Source organism: Heteronotia binoei, chromosome 4 (genome assembly GCF_032191835.1).
Source record: "Heteronotia binoei isolate CCM8104 ecotype False Entrance Well chromosome 4, APGP_CSIRO_Hbin_v1, whole genome shotgun sequence".
Classification (NCBI taxonomy): Eukaryota; Metazoa; Chordata; class Lepidosauria; order Squamata; family Gekkonidae; genus Heteronotia; species Heteronotia binoei.
Genome location: NC_083226.1, coordinates 74,398,338 through 74,419,946, shown reverse-complemented (window position 1 = coordinate 74,419,946; position 21,609 = coordinate 74,398,338). Strand labels below are relative to the sequence as shown.

At 47.8% G+C, this 21,609-nt stretch overlaps 1 protein-coding gene across 1 annotated transcript in view; it reads left to right on the top strand.

The window, feature by feature from the left end:
• LOC132570118 (F-box/LRR-repeat protein 2-like) overlaps positions 1 to 21,609 on the top strand; it is a 102,115-nt gene that overhangs the window by 56,094 nt on the left and 24,412 nt on the right. The window contains exon 8 of the mRNA XM_060236551.1: positions 212 to 289. Within this exon, the coding sequence (XP_060092534.1) occupies positions 212 to 289 (78 nt within the window). The remainder of the gene's footprint in view (positions 1 to 211; positions 290 to 21,609) is intronic.

The window sequence follows — 21,609 nt, the reverse complement described above, 5'->3', positions numbered from 1 at the left end:
TGGGATGAGGATTGTGTGTGTGTGTGTGCACAGAAGAAGTTATATGTTGGCTGTCAAATGTATCCATGCCAGAAAGACCACTTATGCTATCATTCTTCTGTATTTTGTTCAGGAAGAAAAAAGCACAACATAAAATAAGCTTCCATCAACTGAGCTATACAATAGTCAATTGTTTAAAGACATGGAAATAATTACTGTTTTTCTGGTTTAGTCTGCAGTGCTTTTCTGCTAATGGATGCCAGATTACAGACAGTGCGATTGGTGCTTTGGTTGAAAAGCATGGGAAAAGGTAATTAATATTTCAATATTAACTGTGCACCGAAATTTCAGCCTCTACTCTGTGTTCTATCGCCGTCATTTCAGGTTATTTACAGGGTTGTGGTTGTATATTTATTTAAATATTTAAACCCTGCCTTCCTCCCCAAGGGGACTCAAAATAGCTCATCTCGTTCTTCTGTTGTCCATTTAATCATCACAACTGTGTTGTGAGGTAAGTTACACTGAAACAGTATGGCTGACCCAAGGTCATGCAGCAGATATTCAAACATGGATCTTGCAGATCCTAGTTTGGCACTCAAAACACTATACTATGCTGGCTCTCAGTCTGCAAGTTTGATTTTCTGGCAGCAAAAATAAAGGATTCCCAAGACATTATTCAAAATATCAAATCAATCAATGCTTCTGTAACATGAGATGAATTGGTGATCAGACATGCTTGGCAATCACATTGATACATTGAAACAAAGAAGCTTAACCCACTAATCACAGATACAGCGAGGAGTTTTTTAGTTGGTTCTTAGTGCTGAAGGAAAGCAAAGCTCTTGTTTATCTATTAACTTTACTTTCTCACTGTGACTCAAGATGAATTACAGGTTCCCTCTCCCACTTAGAACTTCATATGTTCCAAAGCTGAGCAATGCTATTGTAAACAGGCTGTTCCAAGCAGTGAGGATGCTGTTTTATTCTGTTGGATGAGGACCAATAAACTAAAATTTACCAGATTAGGTAGGACTTAATTTGGATTTATCAGCAAATGAAGTATCAGATTTTAACTGCATTTTTAAAAAGTTTAGTTATTTAGTGTTTTTATGTCACTTCTTTAGGGAGCCTGCCCAAAGTGGCTTATACAATAAAACATAATAAACATATTAATCATTAAAAGTTATTAATGTCCAGAATTAAAATAACAGGCTACATATCTGTACTAGCCTAACAGCTCAGAATAAACAAGATACTGGATATGTGCAACCTGTGTAGGTTCTTTGTCTTGTGTTTAATACAGACTTTAGTCATTAAATTATTAGCATCAAGAAATGGCAGGCCAAATAGTGTACTATCAATGTGTCTTTGAAGCGTTAGTCCTGCTTCATACATTACTATTTTCCTACACTGAACATATGTGAACATATATGAAGCTGCCTTATTAGACCTTCAATCCATCAAAGTCAATATTGTCTACTCAGACTGGCAGCGGCTTCTTCAGGGTCTCAAACTGAGGTTTTTCATGCCTATTTGACTGGACCCTTTTTAGTTGGAGATGCTGGGGATTGAACCCGGGACCTTCTGCTTACCAAGCAGATACTCTACCACTGAGCCACTGTCCTTCCATTGGGATAATGACCATTTAATAAAACACAGGCTAAATGTGTAAGGTGAGGGTGAGGGTAAGGATGTGTTATGATGCAGAAGCACTGATTGATTTGAATTGTCAGTGAATTCACAGAGCAATTCATGTTGCATTTCACAATTTTCTCTGCATGGACCTTGGTTCTATGTAATCTGTTTGAAGATTTAATTTCAAGAAATCTGTAGTATATAAACAGAATAGTTTGTGTTTTCTTTTGCCTAACACTGCTGTAGCTCCCAGTAATAAAATCCTTTATTGTAGCTTTCTTTTAAGAAGTTGTTTTCCTTGTGAAAGGAAATGAATTCTCTATTTTAGATAGACTTATAAACCACAGGTAGTATAGGCACTGTATCATTATGCTTTTCAAGAACACAGTTCAGAGACTAGCAGTCAATGTAGATTTTTATTTTACTTGTGAGGCCTGTTAGTAAAATACACATATATTCTTTCTTCATCCTTGTTAATCAGATTAATAACAGAACCAGACTATAAAAGAGAATGTTGGCTACTACCTAGTGTGTAAGATTCCAGGTTCATGCATGCATTTTGAAAGACTGGTAGGGTTTTGCTTGCAGACTTCCTTCTCTTACGTTAATAATGTTGTCATCAATCAGGTATTTTGCATCAATTTTCAGCAGTTTGACCCTGTGTGTTAATTGGTTGTTTGGCAATACAGCCTACGGTTTATGAATTGGCAAAGAAAGCATGAAAAAGGCACACTGCTCTGTGTGGGATAATACCAACCCTCCTTTTTCTTAAAGGAAATTTTATTCTGTAACAATCGTGGATATGTATTTCACTGTTTGCCGATAAAGGACTCTGTGGCAGCCTCCTTCTTGCCTCTCAACAAGAGCTTCCTGATCTTCTTCGTGGTCTCTGTGCATTCACACATATGGGTATTCCTCCGGAATGGCCCTGACCTCGGAGAGTTCAAAGCAATCTTGATCGTAGATCTGGCGCGCCTCCCCCTCGTCCCGGGGCGGAGCCACCGTTTGCGCATGCGCGGACGAGGAGGGAGGCGTCTAGCCACTCAGTTTCTTCCTTACCGCTGACCCGATCGCACCTACCTCGTTGATCTCCAACTTCCTCATTGCAATCTACCAGCGAACCTACTTCTTTCTTCAAATCTTCCAACTTCAGTCTTTCATCTTCACCGGGTATCGTATAAAAAAAAAAAAAGAAAAAGAAAAAACCTTCCTCACTATCTTTCGGACTTTCTCCCTCACCCCCCCTCCCCCCCTCCCCGCGAGCGGATGGAAGGAAGGGACAAGGTCACTTTCAAACGCTGCACGCGCTGCTCTGCCAAGATCCCATCGTCTGACGGGCACTCCCTCTGCCTTTTCTGCCTTGGGGAGACCCACCACACGGATTCCTGCGTCCACTGTAGCCAGTTCGGCAAACAGGCCCGCAAGAATCGCGCCGCGAGACTCCGGAGCCATCTAATGGAAGCCTCCCTCCGACCGCATGGCGCGCAACACCAGCATCCGCCATCTTCCCCACTCCACATGGGAACGGCGCAGCCGGCAGCTTCCGTGGCTCAAGGTCCCTGCAAGCCTAAGTCCGGTAAACACACCACAAAGTCGGACGGCACCAAAAAGCGTCACCGCTCCGAGTCCGCCCACGTGGATACGACGAGCACCGCCAGCATAAAGAAAACCAAGTCTGCACATCGACCCTCCGACCAATCTGGGCAACTCACAAGCTCGAACCCGACCACGAGCTCGACCGCAGTAAGATCGACATCGAACCCGACCACGAGCTCCGCCTCGGCTCCCAAGACACCAACAGTGAAGTTGACACCGACACCGAACATCACACCATTGGAGATTGTACGCATCTCCTCCAAGTCGCCGTCACTCACGAACTCCCCACCCGACCAAATACTCGAGGCCCACTCCCCTGCAAGGAGCCACCAACCACTCGACCCCAGCGCCTTCATAGACCTCTCTAAGCCGCTGGAAGCCCAATCCCTGACCAGGGAACCTTCGACTCCGAGAGTCCTTTTACCCCGGCAACCCACACCAAGAGCTCACAGCCGCCAACGCTCACGCAGTCGCCGACGCTCCCGCAGCCACCGTAGGCAACGTTCCCACAGCCGCCGTAGGGACAGCCGTCAACGTTCCCGCAGCCGACGCAGTCACCGTTCTCACAGCCGCCGCAGGGAGAGATACTCCTACTACTCCCCGTCGAGGTCTAGATCTCACTCTCCCCGGACCCGACGAGGGCACCGACGATCCCTCTCTCACGACCGCTACCGCTCGGATTCGAGAGGACGCCACTACCACAGCTACCACGACTCCCCTCGATACCGAGACCGCGCGGATAGACGCGATCGAACCCGACACTACGAAGCGTCCCCGCGCGCACACCACCTCGACTACGACAGGCTCGTTCAGCTCCATGACGAACGCAGTCGCCCCGACCTCGAACCGAAACTGCCTTCACCACCGGGCTCCATACACACTGCGCCCAACAAACAGCTGCCACCTGTAGAAACCCAACCAGACCTGCAGCACGGAACCGACGACGACTCCGAAGCCGAACTCTCCGAATCCGACCGCTCCTCGGGGTCGGACCTACAATCTCCGGCTTCCGACATAGCTAAGCCAGCGGACCTGTCTCCATCAGAGGGTCCGAAATCCTACCTTGACTTAGTCTCCAATATGGCGAACTCGCTGAATCTGAAGCTTAACACAGACGCACCCAGGGTCTCTGATGTCGTCTTTGACCTCGTACATGCAGACCTCCCATCAAGCTCCTCTCTTCCTATGCTTCCCGTCCTCCTAGAGACACTCAAGGAAGCCTGGGACAAGCCGGCATCGGTACCTCCAACCTCCAAAAGAGTCGAAGCCCTTTACAAGATCCACGCACCCGACGCAAAGTTCTTGTTCACCCACCCGGCTCCCAACTCCATAATAGTTCACTCCTCCTCGAAATCGAAACAGACGAGACACCCAGTACCCCCGGAAAGAGAGGGCAAGAAGCTCGATACTATAGGGCGAAAGATATATTCGCTCACTACAGCTGCAACAAAGATACAAAACTACACGGCATGCTTTTCAGCATATGCATACAATCTAACCACCTATCTCAACACCCTGATACCCTCCTTACCCGAGGAATCACGAAAACCAGCCACTAACGCCCTTCAGGAATTAGCAAGACTGAGCAAGCAGCAGATTAACACAGCTCGCCATGCTGCACAGTGCTCCTCCAAAGCCTTGGCCTCAGCTATAGCCTTACGCAGACATGCGTGGCTTAGGTCCTCGTCACTCCAACCGGATATTAAATATAAGATTGAGGACCTACCCTTCGACGGCCTTGGCCTGTTTAACGCGGCCACAGACGACATCCTCACATCAGTCGATGACGGCAGGAAACGGGCGAAACGCTTGGGGGTCTCCCAACACCAACCCCAGTTCAACAGGCAGAGGAACTGGAAGTCCACCTACCATAAGGGTACCAAGTCTCCCAGACAGCAAACCTCATGGAGACGAAAAACCCCCCAGCCCAAACTGTCATCCCAATACAGACCACGCACTCAAACTTCCAAAAAGACCGCAGCTACCTCAAAACCGTCTCTTTGACCACCCTGCCACGAGACGTCCAGTTCCCCTCCTTCAGCCAAATCCCCACTCATACACCCGTCTACAACAGTTTTACCCCGCCTGGAGAGACATAACATCGGACGCTTGGGTCCTCGCCATCATACAGAGAGGATACCTAATAGAATTCACATCCACCCCGAAACATCACAGATTTCTTACCACCCCATCGTCCGCACCTCTACAGACAGAAATCGCGTCCCTGCTAGACAAGAACGCGATAGAACCAGTCCCACCCCGATACCATCGCACCGGGTTTTATTCCCGCTACTTCCTGGTGCCGAAAAGAGATGGAGGTCTCCGCCCGATCCTCGACCTTCGCAAACTAAACCTCCACATCACCTACAAGAAATTCCGTATGATCACACTCCAGGCAATCCTTCCACTTATTCCAGAACGCTCCTGGATGGCATCCATAGATCTACAGGATGCCTACTTCCACATCACAATCAACCACCATCACAGAAGATTTCTCAGATTCGCCGTCGGGGAGCAACACTTCCAGTTCCGTTCTCTCCCATTCGGCCTATCGACGGCCCCGAGAGTCTTCACCAAATGCATGGCAGTAGTTGCCGCATCACTACGCCAACGAAGCATATCAATATACCCATATATAGACGACTGGCTGATCGTCGCCCATTCAAGGGAACAACTCCAACTGGACGTCTCCACTACCCTCTCCCTCTTGGCCACTCTCGGCCTCCAGGTCAACTTATCAAAATCCAAACTAACCCCTACTCAGAGAATTCAGTTCATAGGAGCAGACATCTCCACAGTCTCCCAGACAGCTTCTCTACCGCACGACAGAGTACTCAGCATACAGTCTCTGGCCAACACCATCATTGCCCGGCGCTCCCAGACAGCTCTCACGTTTCAGAGGATGCTAGGCCTAATGGCAGCAACCACCGCAGTCCTATGCTTCGCGAAACTTCACATGCGACCCCTGCAGATGTGGTTCGTCAGGACCTTTCATCCTCACACACAGCACCAGTCCACACTCTTGACCCTCCCATCGCTCATCGTAACATCCCTCAGATGGTGGACGATGGAACATCATCTCCGCACGGGCATGCCGTTCAAACAAGCCCCTCCCTCAGTGATCGTCACCACGGACGCCTCCAGGTGGGGATGGGGAGCCCACTTAGGAACCCTCACAGTCCAAGGCCAATGGTCGGACTACGAGCGGTCCCTCCACATCAACTGCCTAGAGCTCCTGGCAGTACACAAAGCGCTGAGATCCTTTCTCCCATCGCTACGGAATCAGCACGTCCAGGTCACCTCCGACAACATCGCCACGGTCTTCTACATCAACAGGCAGGGAGGCACCGCCTCCATCAGACTCTGCAAGAGGGCCTTGGCATTGTGGCATTGGAGCATCACCCAGGGCATCTTCCTCACGGCCGTTCACCTACCAGGGAACGAGAATACCCAGGCAGATGCCCTGAGCCGCCACTCGACCAACAACCACGAGTGGTCTATCAGCACTCAATACATCCGACAAGTCTTCAGAACCTTCGGAACCCCGAGCATAGATGTATTTGCTTCACCATCAAATGCCCAGTGCACCCACTTCTACATGAGAGGTCCACCATCCCAGCTCTCCAGAGGGGATGCATTCCTCCAAACCTGGAAGGGAAAACTACATTACCTGTTTCCCCCCATCCCACTCATCACAAGGGTCCTGCAGAAAATCCAAACAGACCGCACGAACTGCATCCTCATAACCCCATGGTGGCCACGCCAACCCTGGTTCACCACCCTCCTGTCCCTGTCCAACAGGACATTCCTAATCCTCCCACAAGCACAGGACCTTCTCTCCCAACAGGACGGAAAGGTCCTACACCACAACCCGGCATCCCTCAAATTGACGGCCTGGAGAATCAGTTTTTAGAATTTCCCCCGGACGTCCGCCAAGTCCTAGTGAACTCTAGAAAACCATCCACTAGGAAAGCCTATCTACTAAAATGGAAGCGCTTCACTCACTACGCCTCTCAACACAACTTTGACCCTAACTGCGCTACCATCTCTCAGGTACTAACCTACACCTTAGCACTTTCAAGGACAGGCCTCTCATACTCCTCCCTGAAAGTACACCTCGCAGCTATCTCTGCCTTCCACCCCCACATCGGGGGAACAACTGTCTTCTCTCATCATGCCACGAAGGCATTCCTCAAGGGCATCATTCGTCTACACCCTCCAGTCAGACAACTCCTCCCAACCTGGAGCCTCTCTCTAGTGCTCAGCCAGCTCATGAAACCACCCTTTGAGCCCATGGCATCTATTCCACTGCACCTGCTATCGTGGAAAACAGCACTACTCACGGCTCTCACCACAGGCAAGAGGGCTAGCGACATCTGTGCCCTGAGGGCGGACCCACCTTACACAATCTTTCACAGTAACAGGGTGGTCCTTCGCCCCGACCCGACCTTCCTACCAAAGGTCGTTTCTCCATTCCACCTAGGGAAACAGTCAATCATACCAGCCTTTTTCCAGCACCCCTCGGACGCAGGCCAGAGGGCTCTCCACAACTTGGACGCGCGCAGAGCACTAGCTTTCTACATAGACAGAACTCGAGAATTCCGTAAGGATCCGAGACTCTTTGTTACCTACGCCACCCATAATAAGGGCAGCAAAATATCTACTCAGAGGCTCTCTAAGTGGCTCGTTGCCACCATAGAACTCTGCTACCAACTGGCGAAACAACCAGTCCCGCAACACATACGAGCTCATTCTACCAGAGCCGTCGCCACCTCGTCAGCCTTCACGAAGGGCGTCCCTATAGAGGACATCTGCGATGCCGCGGTCTGGTCCTCCACGTCTACCTTCGCCTCGCACTACGCTCTTGACGTTCGTGCCCGGCGTGATGCCTCCTTCGGACAGGCTGTACTTCGCTCCATCTTCGACTGACCACCGTAAGTACCACTCTCATTACATTCTGGTCTAACCTTGCATACTTTTTACAGATCCAGCACCCGCCTCCGAAGGGATAGCTCGCTAATCACCCATATGTGTGAATGCACAGAGACCACGAAGAAGATGGACAGGTTTCTTACCTGTAACTGGTGATCTTCGAGTGGTCATCTGTGCAATCACACAGACCCACCCAGCCTTCCCCGCTGCTGGACACTTACCTAGCACGTCTTCCACCTGTCCGGTGGCGGGAAGAAACTGAGTGGCTAGACGCCTCCCTCCTCGTCCGCGCATGCGCAAACGGTGGCTCCGCCCCGGGACGAGGGGGAGGCGCGCCAGATCTACGATCAAGATTGCTTTGAACTCTCCGAGGTCAGGGCCATTCCGGAGGAATACCCATATGTGTGATTGCACAGATGACCACTCGAAGATCACCAGTTACAGGTAAGAAACCTGTCCTTTCCTTCTAAAATGTTTGAGTGTAAAATGATTTGTGCCAGGAATTGCAAAGACCTTTCCTATTGGTTAATAACTCCTAGCAGAGGTTGGCTGGATGAGAAGGGGCTGGGAAAAATTTTCTGAGGAGCTGATAGAAATAGGAAAAGGCCAGTATCACACACAGCCTGAAATTCTGGTATTTTATTAAAAACTTCCATTATTGTCTATGGACGTAGAGTTGCATCTCCTTTGCATTTGAAAATAGAGTGGGAAAACAGATCTGTTGTATCCTGGATGTAACTCAGATGACTGCATTATTAGGACTGCATCTTCTTGGTGCCACTCAACCAATCAGAATTCCTAGGGCTGATTTATGATTAATAGTCACCATGTCTTCTCGCTAGTGTTCTGAGTGATCTAAGAGTTGAGTGACCTTGGCTGCCATCAATGGATCTAAAAGCCTCCCCCCCACACCACCAAAAGGGGAAGCTGATTGTTTCCCCTTCCTTGTATTCCCTGCTCCCATTGCTGTTTGTTGATTTAAATTATTTTTATACTGCCTATTTTGAAATAGACCCAAGGTGGCTTACAAAATTTTTAATCGGGAGTAGAAAAAAATGAATATCAGAACAAAGAACCTTTTTAAGAAACCCAACTTCCTGAACAAAAAACTCTTTAAAAAAAGTTCAGCCATGTACAACTTCAGAAGCTGTACCAAAAATGGAACATATTTAGCATGTACAACTGAGACCAGATCTGTAGCTATGAATTATGAAATCCATAATATTATCTATATACAGGAACTAGGCATTATCTGAATGACAAAATAGTGCAATTTGTGATGATTTCTGCAACAAAACGAGTATTGAACAGAGATTTTGTAGAATGAATCTGGAAGGCAACACATGCCATATCTAGTCTACCTTAGAGCCAGGGTATTGTAGTGGTTAGTGCAGGGGTCCCCAACATGGTGTCCATGGTTACCATGGTGCTTGTTGACATCTTTTCCGGTGCCCACCAAATGTTTTTAGGAAGTGAGTGGGGCCAGGTACTGCTTTTGCTCAGTGAGGCTTCTGATTGACTATTGAAGATTTGATTGACTGTGCAATTTTTTTTTAAAAAATATTGCTTTGGCACAGGGCTCTACACTGTGTTACTGTTACTGAAGTTAAGCTGTGACAATCATTTTGTGGCTGGCTTCATCGCCTGCAGTTGCTAGTTTGTGGTATCCATATTATTGGTGCACCCACCATGCTGTATTAGAATTCCAGATGTGTCTGCAGGCTCAAAAAGGACGTGGAAGACCCAGGTTTGAATCCGTACTCTGAAGCTTGCTGGATGACCTTTAGCCAGTCATTTCCTCTCAGTCTAACCTGCTTCACAGGTTCTGAGAATAAAAATGGAGAAGGGGGGAAAATGTTGTAAGCTTCTTTCTCCATTAGGACAAAAACAGAGGGGAGTATGCATGGGTCTCCGTTAGGAAGAAAAGAATTGCTACATATGCACACAGACTGCTTTCATGTTTAACTTGCCTTTCAGTATATCTTAGGTAAATAGAACCTGGTTTTTCAGAGCAGTTGAATGAACAATGTCTCATTGCAGACAGCCTGCTCAATACCTGCCTACTCTGATTATGTGGTATGATTCATGGCCATGTATACGTGCATTTAAAATGTGCTATTTCTGATTCTTTAACAAGTTTATTGATTTAACTCTTTTATTCTATGAAACATTTAGATTCAAGAAGCTCTTGTGTTGTTAGGAGTTTAAGACACCATGTTCACTGCAGTTTATTTGAGATGCCACACAGGACTGTATGGGAATTGCCTTTTCCACTTCTGATCTGTATTGATTTACTAAAATTTAATTTTCTAGCAATATTTTCAGCATCCTGGTTCTTGTTGTTTGGTTAATTTATACAAAAAAAGTACATTCTATTCCCCATTATTAACATTTCTTCATTTATGTTTTAAAATCCTATTCATTGCATACTGTAGCAAAGATTTGTTTAAAAACAGATTTTAAAAGAATCAAACAAAAACTCCATGTCATGAAGGCTTGATTTTTTTTCTGACTTGAATCACTTCATTTAATAAATTTTAAAACAGCTGTACAATAAAATGATAAGGAGGTAATTCTGCCCCAGTTCATCACTTCTGGCTTGAGCCATTGCACAGTGGTAGTAGATCAGGAAACTGAGTCCCAGGGTTGGTGCAAGGAGAGACATTGTCCTCTTGTGTAACATACTCTAAAACATGCAGATGCATGTTGTGTAGAGTATCATATACCTCTTGTGTAGATATCATACGTGTGGCAGGATTTCTTTTGGGTTGGCCCTCTTTATGAAATGGGCAATAAGGTGTACTTAAGATCTGCAGCATCTTAAGCATCTATATTGCTCTCAGAGAAAAGCATAAATTGAAAATCTAGGTCAGCAGAGTAGGAAAAAACTAGGGTGAAGTTGAGAGTCTTTTGAGGACAGGAATCTTCTTATTTGGTATGGCAAGGAAGCAACTTGCCATCTGGATCTACTATTTACAGTACTGGAATTCATAACATTAGATAAGATAGAGATAAGTGATGTCAGTTTGCCGGGGAAAAGGTTTAAAAGCCGTAGGTTTTTGAGCAGAAGTGGCTGACGGCATGAGAAGCAGAGGCCTCTATGCTGCTCAGCATAGATATTAACAAGCCTCTGTTGATTTCAGCCCGAGCTGACTTCGATAGAGACAGGAGACTGTCTCTGTGCTGGTCATTCCAACAAATGGGTCTTGGGACTTAGGTTTTCCATAAGAAATATGCTTTATGCTTGTCTAAATTCTAACTGTGTAACTGTTTTCTTAAATGTACTAAGTTTATATTACATTTCGAGATGGTGGTCTTCTATTGTGAGATGGTTTGCACCTTATGGCGGTAGGAAAAAGGGTGTTTGGTAACAGCCTTGCTAACCTAATAAGGAGGGCGTTAAACTAAATTGTATGGGGGAGCGAGTCAATAATTCAAAGCCTCATATGATGCCAGAAACTGGGGATAAGAACATTAAAGATTTGCAGAGAGTGGCGCATATGCTAGGTAATGCTAACTTGCAGGTTTGTATGGAAACTAAACCCTCGGGATGCATAAAACGTGGATTCCGATGTCTCTACACTAATGCACAGAGTATGGGAAACAAACAGGAGGAACTGGAAGTCCTAATACAGGAAGGAGACTATGACATAATAGGCCTTACTGAACTTGGTAGGATGACACTCACAACTGGAATATTAGGATTCAGGGGTACAATTTATTTAAAAGGGACAGGCAAATGAGAAAGGGCGGAGGCGTAGCAGTATATGTCAAGGACGTATATAGTGAGGAAATATGTGAATCTGAGCATGGCAGCTCAGTTGAGAGTCTCTCAGTAAAAATAAAAGGAGTAAGAAATAACAGTGATATTATGGTGGGGGTCTGCTATAGACCACCAAGCCAGGCAGAGGATGAGATACTCCTTCAACAGATTGCAAAGTTCTCCAAGAGAAGGGATACAGTGATCATGGGAAATTTCAGTTACCTGAACATTTGTTGGAAGTCCAGCTCTGCTAAAAATGAAAAGTCAAATAGATTCCTGACAACTTCCTTTTCCAGAAAGTGAAGAATGAAACAAGGGCCGTTTTCGCACTTAGCGTTTGCTCCCCTTATTCCGCGGCGCAATTATCTCCGGATCATTTTTCTCGTTTTCCCACTAGTGACTCTTTGCGGAGTCGCCTTCCCTGAAGCCCCGGCTCAAATCGTTTTCGCACTGGCATCGACTTGAGTTCGATGCCCTGTCAATCATTTTTTTAAAGCGCAATTCCAGTTGTGTAACAGCGTAACTACGTAACAACGCAACAACGTAGCGACGCAATAGAGAATCCCCTTTTCGCGGGCAAACCATCACGTGACGCTTCTTCTTAAGTATTGGCTGCAGCAGCAGCATCCTCCATACTGCCTTGTATCGTCAGAAGTATTCACAATGGAGAATCTGGATGACGAGAGTATGGCGCTGCTTTATTCAGCATTGCAGCTTCTGCTTCTGTGCCTCTGCGCCGGGCGCCAAGTCCTCTGCACCGGAGGAAAACTCCTCACTCATCGTGCATTTAGATCCCGGAATCCTCTGATCTCCTCTAGAAAGTCTGACGCCCGGCTTCGGCTGATTAGAGGTGGCACTCGCCGCCAGGAACGTAGATGGCACTATCTTGCCGGACTGCGGTTTTCGCCCAGGTATTGGGTGTTCCCCCGTGAACGGCTCTGGTGGGAGAACTTTGTGCTTGTGTACTGGGGTGACGAGCAATGGCTTCTCAACTTCCGGATGACCAGAGGGACCTTCCTGGAGATTTATGCCGCTGTGAAGGACAAGCTGGAAAGGCAAACCACACGGATGAGGTATCCTGTCCACCCTGAGAAGCGGCTCGCGGTAGCGCTATGGTACCTCACAACCGGAAGCGCCTATCGGGAAATCAGCTGGCAGTTCGGAATCGGCCTTACCACCGTCCATGGGATTGTGATGGAGGTCTGCGAAGCCATCGAGACCCGTCTGTTTTCAAAGGTCGTCTGCCTCGGTGACGACATTGGAACGGTGTGTATATATATTTTTTTCCCCCTTCCCTAGTTTTGCGTTATAACGCAATATCGATATATAAGATGCGATTCTCCATTGCTAATACAGTGGACGCTGCATTAACCTTGACCTGATCCATTGTACTCCATTTCTCAACAGATTATGGATGGTTTCGGTAAACTCGGTGTGCCGCATACGGTGGCTGCTGTGGACGGATCGCATATACCGATACGGGCGCCTGGGGGAAGAACTGAGGAGTTTTGCAACCGGAAGATGTTCTGTTCGGTGATCCTCCAAGGCACGGTTGATCACACAGGACGCTTCCTGGATGCAGAGTTTGGCTACACCGGGAGGACCAACGATGCCTTCGTTTTTGCAAACAGCCATCTCTGCGCCGCCAATGATGCAGGGCTCTGGGTTCCAGGGAACCCTACGGTGACTTTTGGAAATGTGACCATCCCTGCGCTTGTATTGGGCGACGGAGCGTACCCCCTTAGGCCGTGGCTGTTGTCCCCGTACAGGAAACCCATCGGGCCCGTGCAGAAGCACTTTAACAAGAAGCACGCCAGGGCCAGGAACGTGGTGGAGCGTGCTTTCGGGCGGCTTAAGGCTCGCTGGCGTGTCCTGCTAACGCGAATGAACGCGCAGTACCGGAGTGTGTTCTCCATCGTGACCGCATCTGTGACTCTGCACAATATTTGTGAGGAAAAGGGACATGCGATAACGCTGGATATTCCTGATAAGGGGATAACACTCCTCCCGGAACCAGAAGAGCCAGACTTTAGGGTGATCAACAGGAGGCAGTTAGAGAGGGGGAGGATTGTGCGGGATGCTGTCGCGGAATACATTTATCAAAGGAGAAGATGATTCTGCGGCTTCCTGTCCACCATGTCTCTCGCTGCCGCCGCCTGCGACTGAAAAAAGACTGCTGTTTCGTTATTACGATCTTACGCTATCACAAACGTTCCCTGTCTGCCTTTTTTAGCCTCTTTTCAGCTTCCACCCAGTAATACTGCATATTTCTTAACATTATGCCTGCGTTTGTTTAGGCTGCTTCCCGTTACAGCGAATAAAGTTTTGAGCATTATAAACTGCATTGCTTTCATTTACTTTGGTGGTGGTTGGGGGGGGGGGAGTAATATTTTGGTGCACCAGGGGTTCTTACACGTGCTTCTGGCCTGGGTCTGTTTTTGCCTTGTCAATCAGGATATGCCTTCCCCATGATTGGATAAATCAAAGCAGAAAGGGGAGGCTGCTATTTCGCAAAATCGAAAGAGCGTTAGTTCGAAATGGCAGCCAGGGGAAGGAGAGGGACGTTCTGGCAGCGGGAGGAGGTGCTGGCAATGTTGGAGATTGTGGAGAGGAGCGGGCACGCTCGCGAAGTGATGTCCAGCACCCACCTCACCACAAGCCACATCTATGAGGCGATAGCCAGGAGGCTGCAGCGGAGGGGGTTTGACCGGACTGCCGCGCAGTGCCGGTCAAAAATCAAACACCTCCGCTGCAGCTTCATGGCTAGCCTGCAAGCGTGGGGCGGTATCCCCAGGGCCTCAGGACGGACGCCCTACCACGACGCCATGGTGCGTCTTTGGGAGTTGGCGGGGCGGCCCCGTTGGGAGGACCGTCATCATGATTGTGAGTAACACCACACACACACACACAACACACAAACGCCACACACACCCCTTCCTTCTTTATTACTGCTTCATGGCAGTACAGTACAAGATCCACACCCCCCCCCCCCTTTCTATGCTCTGCTGTGCCTTCCTGGTGGAATGGGGGGGGGGGGACCATGGATGATCACAGAAACCTCATTAATTGGATCCCAGCCCCCAACCCTTTCTATGCTCTGCTGTGCCTTCCTGGTGGAATGGGGGGGGCATGGATGATCACAGAAACCTCATTAATTGGATCCCACCCCCAGCCCCCACCCCTTTCTATTTCCTGATGTGCCTTCCTGGTCCAGTACGTATTACCTGCAGGTTACAGTGCAGTTTTCACATATGCTGTGTGCTTTCATTCACATCACTTGCATGTATGAGTTTCATTGCTTGGTTTTTTTCTAGTTGACACCTGTCCACGAGGCGCAGCGGAGCGACCAGGCCCACCCTCGGAGGGAGAGGAGGAGCAGGGTGCGGAGGAGCAAGAAGGTACATTACCTGACAAAGCGGCCGCCTCTTGGTTACTGCGCATTAAACGCATTAATAAGCCATGTGCGCAGGGCGTTCAAGATAATAATATAATGATTACTTTTGCAAATCTTAGGCGGTGGGAGCCCAGCAGCACAGCAGGCAGGAGGCGCTGAGGAGGCAGGAGGCGCTGAGGAGGCAGGTGGGTTCGCTGAGCCGCAGATAGAAATCAATAGGCATGGCGTGCAAGTTTCTAATAAATATGATGTTGCAGCCCTTGTCAGCCGCCCTGTCAGATGATTACAGGAGTGCACTAACTACCTGCCTCTAGGGCCACGAGGCGAGGCAGAGCGGCCAGGCTCACCCTTGGGGGGAGAGGAGGATGAGCTATACGTGCTATACAATGCACACATGCCTATAATTTTCTAATGTGCATGCATGGTGTGCTTGCATTTCAGTGGTGGAGGAGCAGGTGCACCAAGCACAGGACGAAACCATTGCCCGTCTGGAGGCCCTCACGCAACGCATTGAGGCCCTCGAGCGGCGCCCAGCACCGGAGGCACCACTGGAGGCCAATGCCGGGCTGGAGGCCCTCACACAACGCATTGAGGCCCTCGAGCGGCGCCCAGCACCGGAGGCACCACTGGAGGCCATTGCCCGGCTGGAGGCTCTCTGCCGCTCAGCGTGTGAGTGCTCACTATTTTGCATGATTGGTAGTTCTTGTGAGTGACTGAGTGCTGTGCGTACATTACTGAGGGCGTTGCACTTACTTGCTTCTTTTCTAAATTGCAGTGAGCGCCTTCACGCGCCGGATTGACGCCCTGGAGCGGCAGTTCCGGAGACTGGAGCGGGCCAGGGGTGGGGGGTTGGGTGAATAAAGTTTTATATAGTTTTAATAAAGTGTTTGTCAGTTTTAATAAATTCTTGTTAATGTTGAAACCTGAAGATATCGTTTTTCTTTACCTAAACACCGAACTGGGACCTTTGCAAAACATAACTTTATTAAAAGTGCGTTAACCTGACAAGAACACAACATCAGCTGTACACAGCTGCTGCGTATTAATCTCTAAGGTAGGAACAGCCTGCCCGTGCAGGTATAAGCAATGAAATAACATCATCAATAACAACATGCACAACATGTAAACAATGAAATAACATCATCAATAACAACATGCACAACATGTAAACAATGCCTGCAACTCACTGCCTCCCTTGATGGGCATTGATTCTGGTACCCAGGAATGGGACAGTGCTGGAAAACACAGCAAAATAAAAAGGCAGAGCAGCAGTACCTGCTTCTGTCATAGACAGCATTGCATGTCAGAAGCAGCCAGCCAGTAATGAAATGGTTTTAGGGCTCAAAATACACCCTCTGCTTCCCTGTGCAGGATCTTTTCTTGCCCCTACGGGAAGCCGCCACACTGCTACTTGAGCAGGGTGCAGGAGACAGCAGGCTCTGACTCTCAGGCATAGAGTCTTCTGCCAAAACCGGGTAAGCTATATCTGAAGGCAGTGGCCCACGAGTTTCGCTGCAGTCACAGTTTAGGTGAAGCTGCCTATGTGTGACAGATGGTGGAGATGCTGCATATGGTGGAGATGTTGCAGTGGCTGGTACCTCACCCACCCTTCCCTGTGCCCTACCTTCCCTAAAAATTTGGGCAATGCTGCCTAGCATATCAACAGCTGCCCTCATAACATCCACAGTCTCCCTTGTGGCCTGTTCGAAAGCCTTTACCAAGCCTGTGTCACGCTCTCCCTGCAAAGTGAACCTGCGTTCTTCAGAAGCTAGCATTCGGTCAAAGCGCTCCATCGCGTCTTCATGATCCACACGGCTTTGATTCATCATCTTTTTAGCTACATTATTCAGCATGGCAACCCTTCGCTGACGTTGAGCTTCGTTCTCCACACTCGCCTTCTTTATTTGCTGTGCTGATGATATCGGCACCTGATCTCCTGAAGCATCTCCTCAAAGAAGAAGGATGGAAAGATTACATTCCCTGGAAAACTCTGGCAATACACCCCTCGCTTGAGCTAGGGTACAAGCTCCCATTACTGACATGCACTACTCTACTGCAGGCATTGGCATCGCTGCTGTACATTAAGCAGAAAGCCCAAGAGCATACCTCCTTCCTCTGCTTCCTGCTCTGAGAGGACAGCATCTCCAGGTCCTCCCCTTTGGATACTGCACCCTTCTTCCTCCTCAAAGTCACTTGGAATTGAAATTGACACAACACTCATTCCTCTCCATGGTTAGTGCTGCAAAGCCCATGCTTACCTTAAAAATCTGTACTATAACATGTCTTCAGGAGCAGTTCTGCTCATACATGAAGCAGGAAACGCAGGGTCAATGGTTCAGCAATTGTAAGCTGGGCAATGCATCTAAGTTCCACTGAAAGCTTTCACATTCCACATAAGACTTATCAGAAGCACTGCAGGCCGCACTTACCCCGAAATGACTCCTCGCCTGGATGTTCATCAGTAAAATCCTGGCTCTGTTCCTGTTCCTGTAACGCATTGCTTGGGTTCACGCCGCTTGAGTCTATAGCAATGCAGAAAAATCAACAGTATTACGCTAGCGGGGGGGGGGGGAGGGAGGCAGAAGGCAGAGGAGTGCTGCGAGTATAATAAGTGCCAAACATCCACGTCTCCCTTCATTAAGGGGCGGTTTCATTAAGGTTTTCCCCATGGCTCCCTATCACCGGCCAACCCACAGCAACCACTTATGTTTTGTAGTTTCGTTAGTACGAAGTATCGCTATTGCGATAAAAGTTTGAAAAAACTAAGGAACCCTTTACGTGGGTTTCCTTATGGGTGAGCAGGGACCCCAAACCATAAAAATTACACGGCTGAGGGGCACTGCATCGCCGGGATACTCACCAGGAGGTGATTCAGTGGTGTGCGTCAGGAGATCAGCAGCGTTGATTGTTTGGAGGTCAGCTGAAGAGATGCTATCTGATCCTTGAATCGGGATGTTTTCCTTATTTGCCTTGTAGTACCGCGCCGTCATGCTTCTCTTCATGAGGGGGGGACGCGCGGACTTATCGTTCTTAAGTATGCGGTGCAGCACATCAAAGTGAGGGCAGTAAACTGGGGATGCTCCAGTCTTTTCATTGTGGCTAACGCATCTTCGATAGTCCGCACGCAAGCCCTTGGTCTTTGTGCGGCACTCAAGCGCCGACCTCTTGTGCCCCATGGCATGCATTGCCTTAGATATATCCTCGTAGACATAGATGTTTTTGCGGTTAGAGGCCAGCGCCTTCTGGATCTTTTCCTCAACCCAAATGGACAGCAAGGCTTCTGTTTCGCTCTCCCGCCACGAAACACCACGAGCCCCCATTGGCCTGCTGATGGATGCCATTGCACGTAGCTGCTGTGCGATGGCGAGAGTAAGATGCTCAATGGCGGCCAGCAATATCTGTCCCTTCTTCCTCCCAGTGTTCTGTTCGGCTCATGCAAATTGTGACGATAGCTGCTTCTCGCCTCATGATTGGCCACTAGCATTGGCAGCATGATGTGGGCGATTCCCTGATTCTAGCTCAGCAGTCGCAATTCTCGTGAGACCCAACACCCTCAACTATAATGTATCAGCCGCAATTCTCGCGAGACCCTCGCCATAGCACCCATCAGAGTCTCGCGAACCTAACACCCTATCAATAATAATGCATATTATCAATAATCATGTATCAGCCGAAATGTGTTATGTGTGATGCAACTGCGAAGTAACGAAACATCACTCGAACTGACCCGTCGGTTTAGCGAAGTAACGCAACTAAAGTTAAAAATAAAAAAAAACTCTAATGCATCCACCTTTGAAATGGCGTAACAGTGCAGGGACAGCGTAAAACTACAAAAAAAAATTGCAATTGAGGCTATTCCAGGAGGAGGGTTTTTTTTTTATTTCGAAATATCGCTATTACGCAAAACTGTGAAGTTTAAAAAAAAAAAATGGCCGCACCGGCACTTTGGGGAAGCGCCGCGAAAGGCTGATGATTGGCCAAGGGGGTGGATGGGGTGGGAGGACGGAAAGGGAGAGGGTGCCGCCCACACAGCAGTCGATTCGGCGTGGATGGATTTCCCACAGAAAACTCCGCGGAGTGGATCCGGAGATTTTCAAAAACTCCGGAAGGAGGTGGATCTAGATACTCCGGCGTGAAACCCCTGCAGCGCCGGAGCAAACCGCAGCGCCGGAGCAACAGGTGGGAAAACCAGGAAAAGATCCGGAGGTAAATGGGGTGCTACGCCGGAGTAAACGCTAGTGCGAAAACGGCCAAGGGGATCTGCTATCTTGGATTTGATTCTCACCAACAAGGAAGAATTGATTGAAGAAGTGGAAATAGTGGGCACCCTGGGCAGTAGTGACCATGTGATTTTGGAATTTTCAGTCTTAGGGATGGGAAAAGCTACATGTAGTCAGACTTATAGGTTGAACTTCAGAAAGGCAAACTTCGATAAACTTAGAACAATGCTGGGTAAAATCCCATGGTCAGAAATACTTAGGAAGAAGGGGGTTCAGGAGGGGAGGGAGTTTCTTAAAAGCAAAATACTGAAAGCACAATCACAGACAATTCCTATGAGAAGAAAAAATGGAAAAAGCCTAAAGAAGCCGAGCTGGTTCCATAAACAGCTCTCTAAAGACTTGAGAAATAAAAAAGACTCCTTTAGGAATCTGAATGCAGATTTTCAGAGAACAGCAAGGAGAGATAAGGAGGCCTTCCTGAAGGAACAATGCAAAGCAACAGAGGAAAATAATAGAATGGGAAGGACAAGGGATCTCTTCAAGAAAATTGGAGAAATCAAGGGAACATTTTGTGTAAAGATGGCCATGATAAAGGACAAAAACGGTAGGGACCTAGCAGAAGCAGAAAAGATCAGGAAGAGGTGGCAAGAATACACAGACGAATTATACAAGAGGGATCTCAATGTCCTTGACAACCATGACAGTGAATTCGCTGACCTTGAGCCAGACATCCTGGAGTGTGAAGTCAAGTGGGCCTTAGAAAGCATTACTAACATCAAAGCAAGCAGAGATGACGGTATTCCAAAGCTATTCAAAGTCCTAAAAGATGATGCTGTTAAAGTGATGCACACATTATGTCAACAAATTTGGGAAATGCAACAGCGGCCACAGGATTGGAAAAGGTCAGTTTATATTCCAATTCCAAAACAGGGTAATGCCAAAGAATGTTCAAACTATTGCACCATTGCACTCATTTCACATGCCAGCAAGGTCATGTTAAAGATCCTACAAGCTAGGCTTCATCAGTATGTAGATTGGGAACTACCAGAAGTTCACGCTGGGTTTCAGAGAGGTAGAGGAACTAGAGATCAAATTGTCAACATTTGCTGGATTATGGAGAAAGCACGGGAATATCAGAAAAACGTCTATTTCTGTTTCATTGACTATGCTAAAGCCTTTGATTGTGTAGATCACAACAAACTGTGGCAAGTCCTTAAAGAAATGGGAGTACCAGACCACCTCACATGTCTCCTGAGAAACTTATATAAGGGTCAAGAAGCAATGGTCAGAACAGGATATGGAACAACTGATTGGTTTAGAATAGGAAAAGGAGTTCGACAAGGTTGTATATTGTGACCCTGCTTATTTAATTTATATGCAGAGTGTATCATGCGGAATGCTGGCCTGGATGAAGCATAAACCAGAATTAAGATTGCCGAGGAAAACATCAACAGCCTCAGATATGCAGATGATACTACTCTAATGGCAGAAAGTGAGGAGGACCTAAAGAACCTCTTGTTGAGGGTGAAAGAGGATAGCACAAAAGTAGACTTGAAACTCAACATCAACAAAACTAAGATCATGGCATCCGGCCACATCACATCTTGGCAAATAGAAGGGGAAGACATGGAAGTAGTAACAGACTTCACATTTCTGGGATCCAAGATCACTCCAGATGGTGACTGTGGCCATGAAATTAAAAGACGTTTGCTCCTTGGGAGGACAGCTATGGCAAACCTGGGCAGTATAATAAAAAGTAGAGACATCACCCTGCCAACAAAAGTCCGTATAGTCAAAGCAATGGTATTCCCAGTAGTAATGTATGGCTGTGAAAGCTGGACCATAAGGAAGGCTGAGTGCAGAAGAACAGATGCTTTTGAGCTGTGGTGCTGGAGAAGACTCTTGAGAGTCCCTTGGACTGTAAGAAGATCAAATCAGTCAGTCCTAAGGGAAATCAACCCAGACTGTTTACTGGAAGGTCAGCTGCTGAAGCTGAAGCTCAAATACTTTGGCCACCAAATGAGAAGGGAGCACTCCCTGGAGAAGATCCTGATGCTGGGAAAGACAGAAGGCAAAAAAAGAAGGGGACG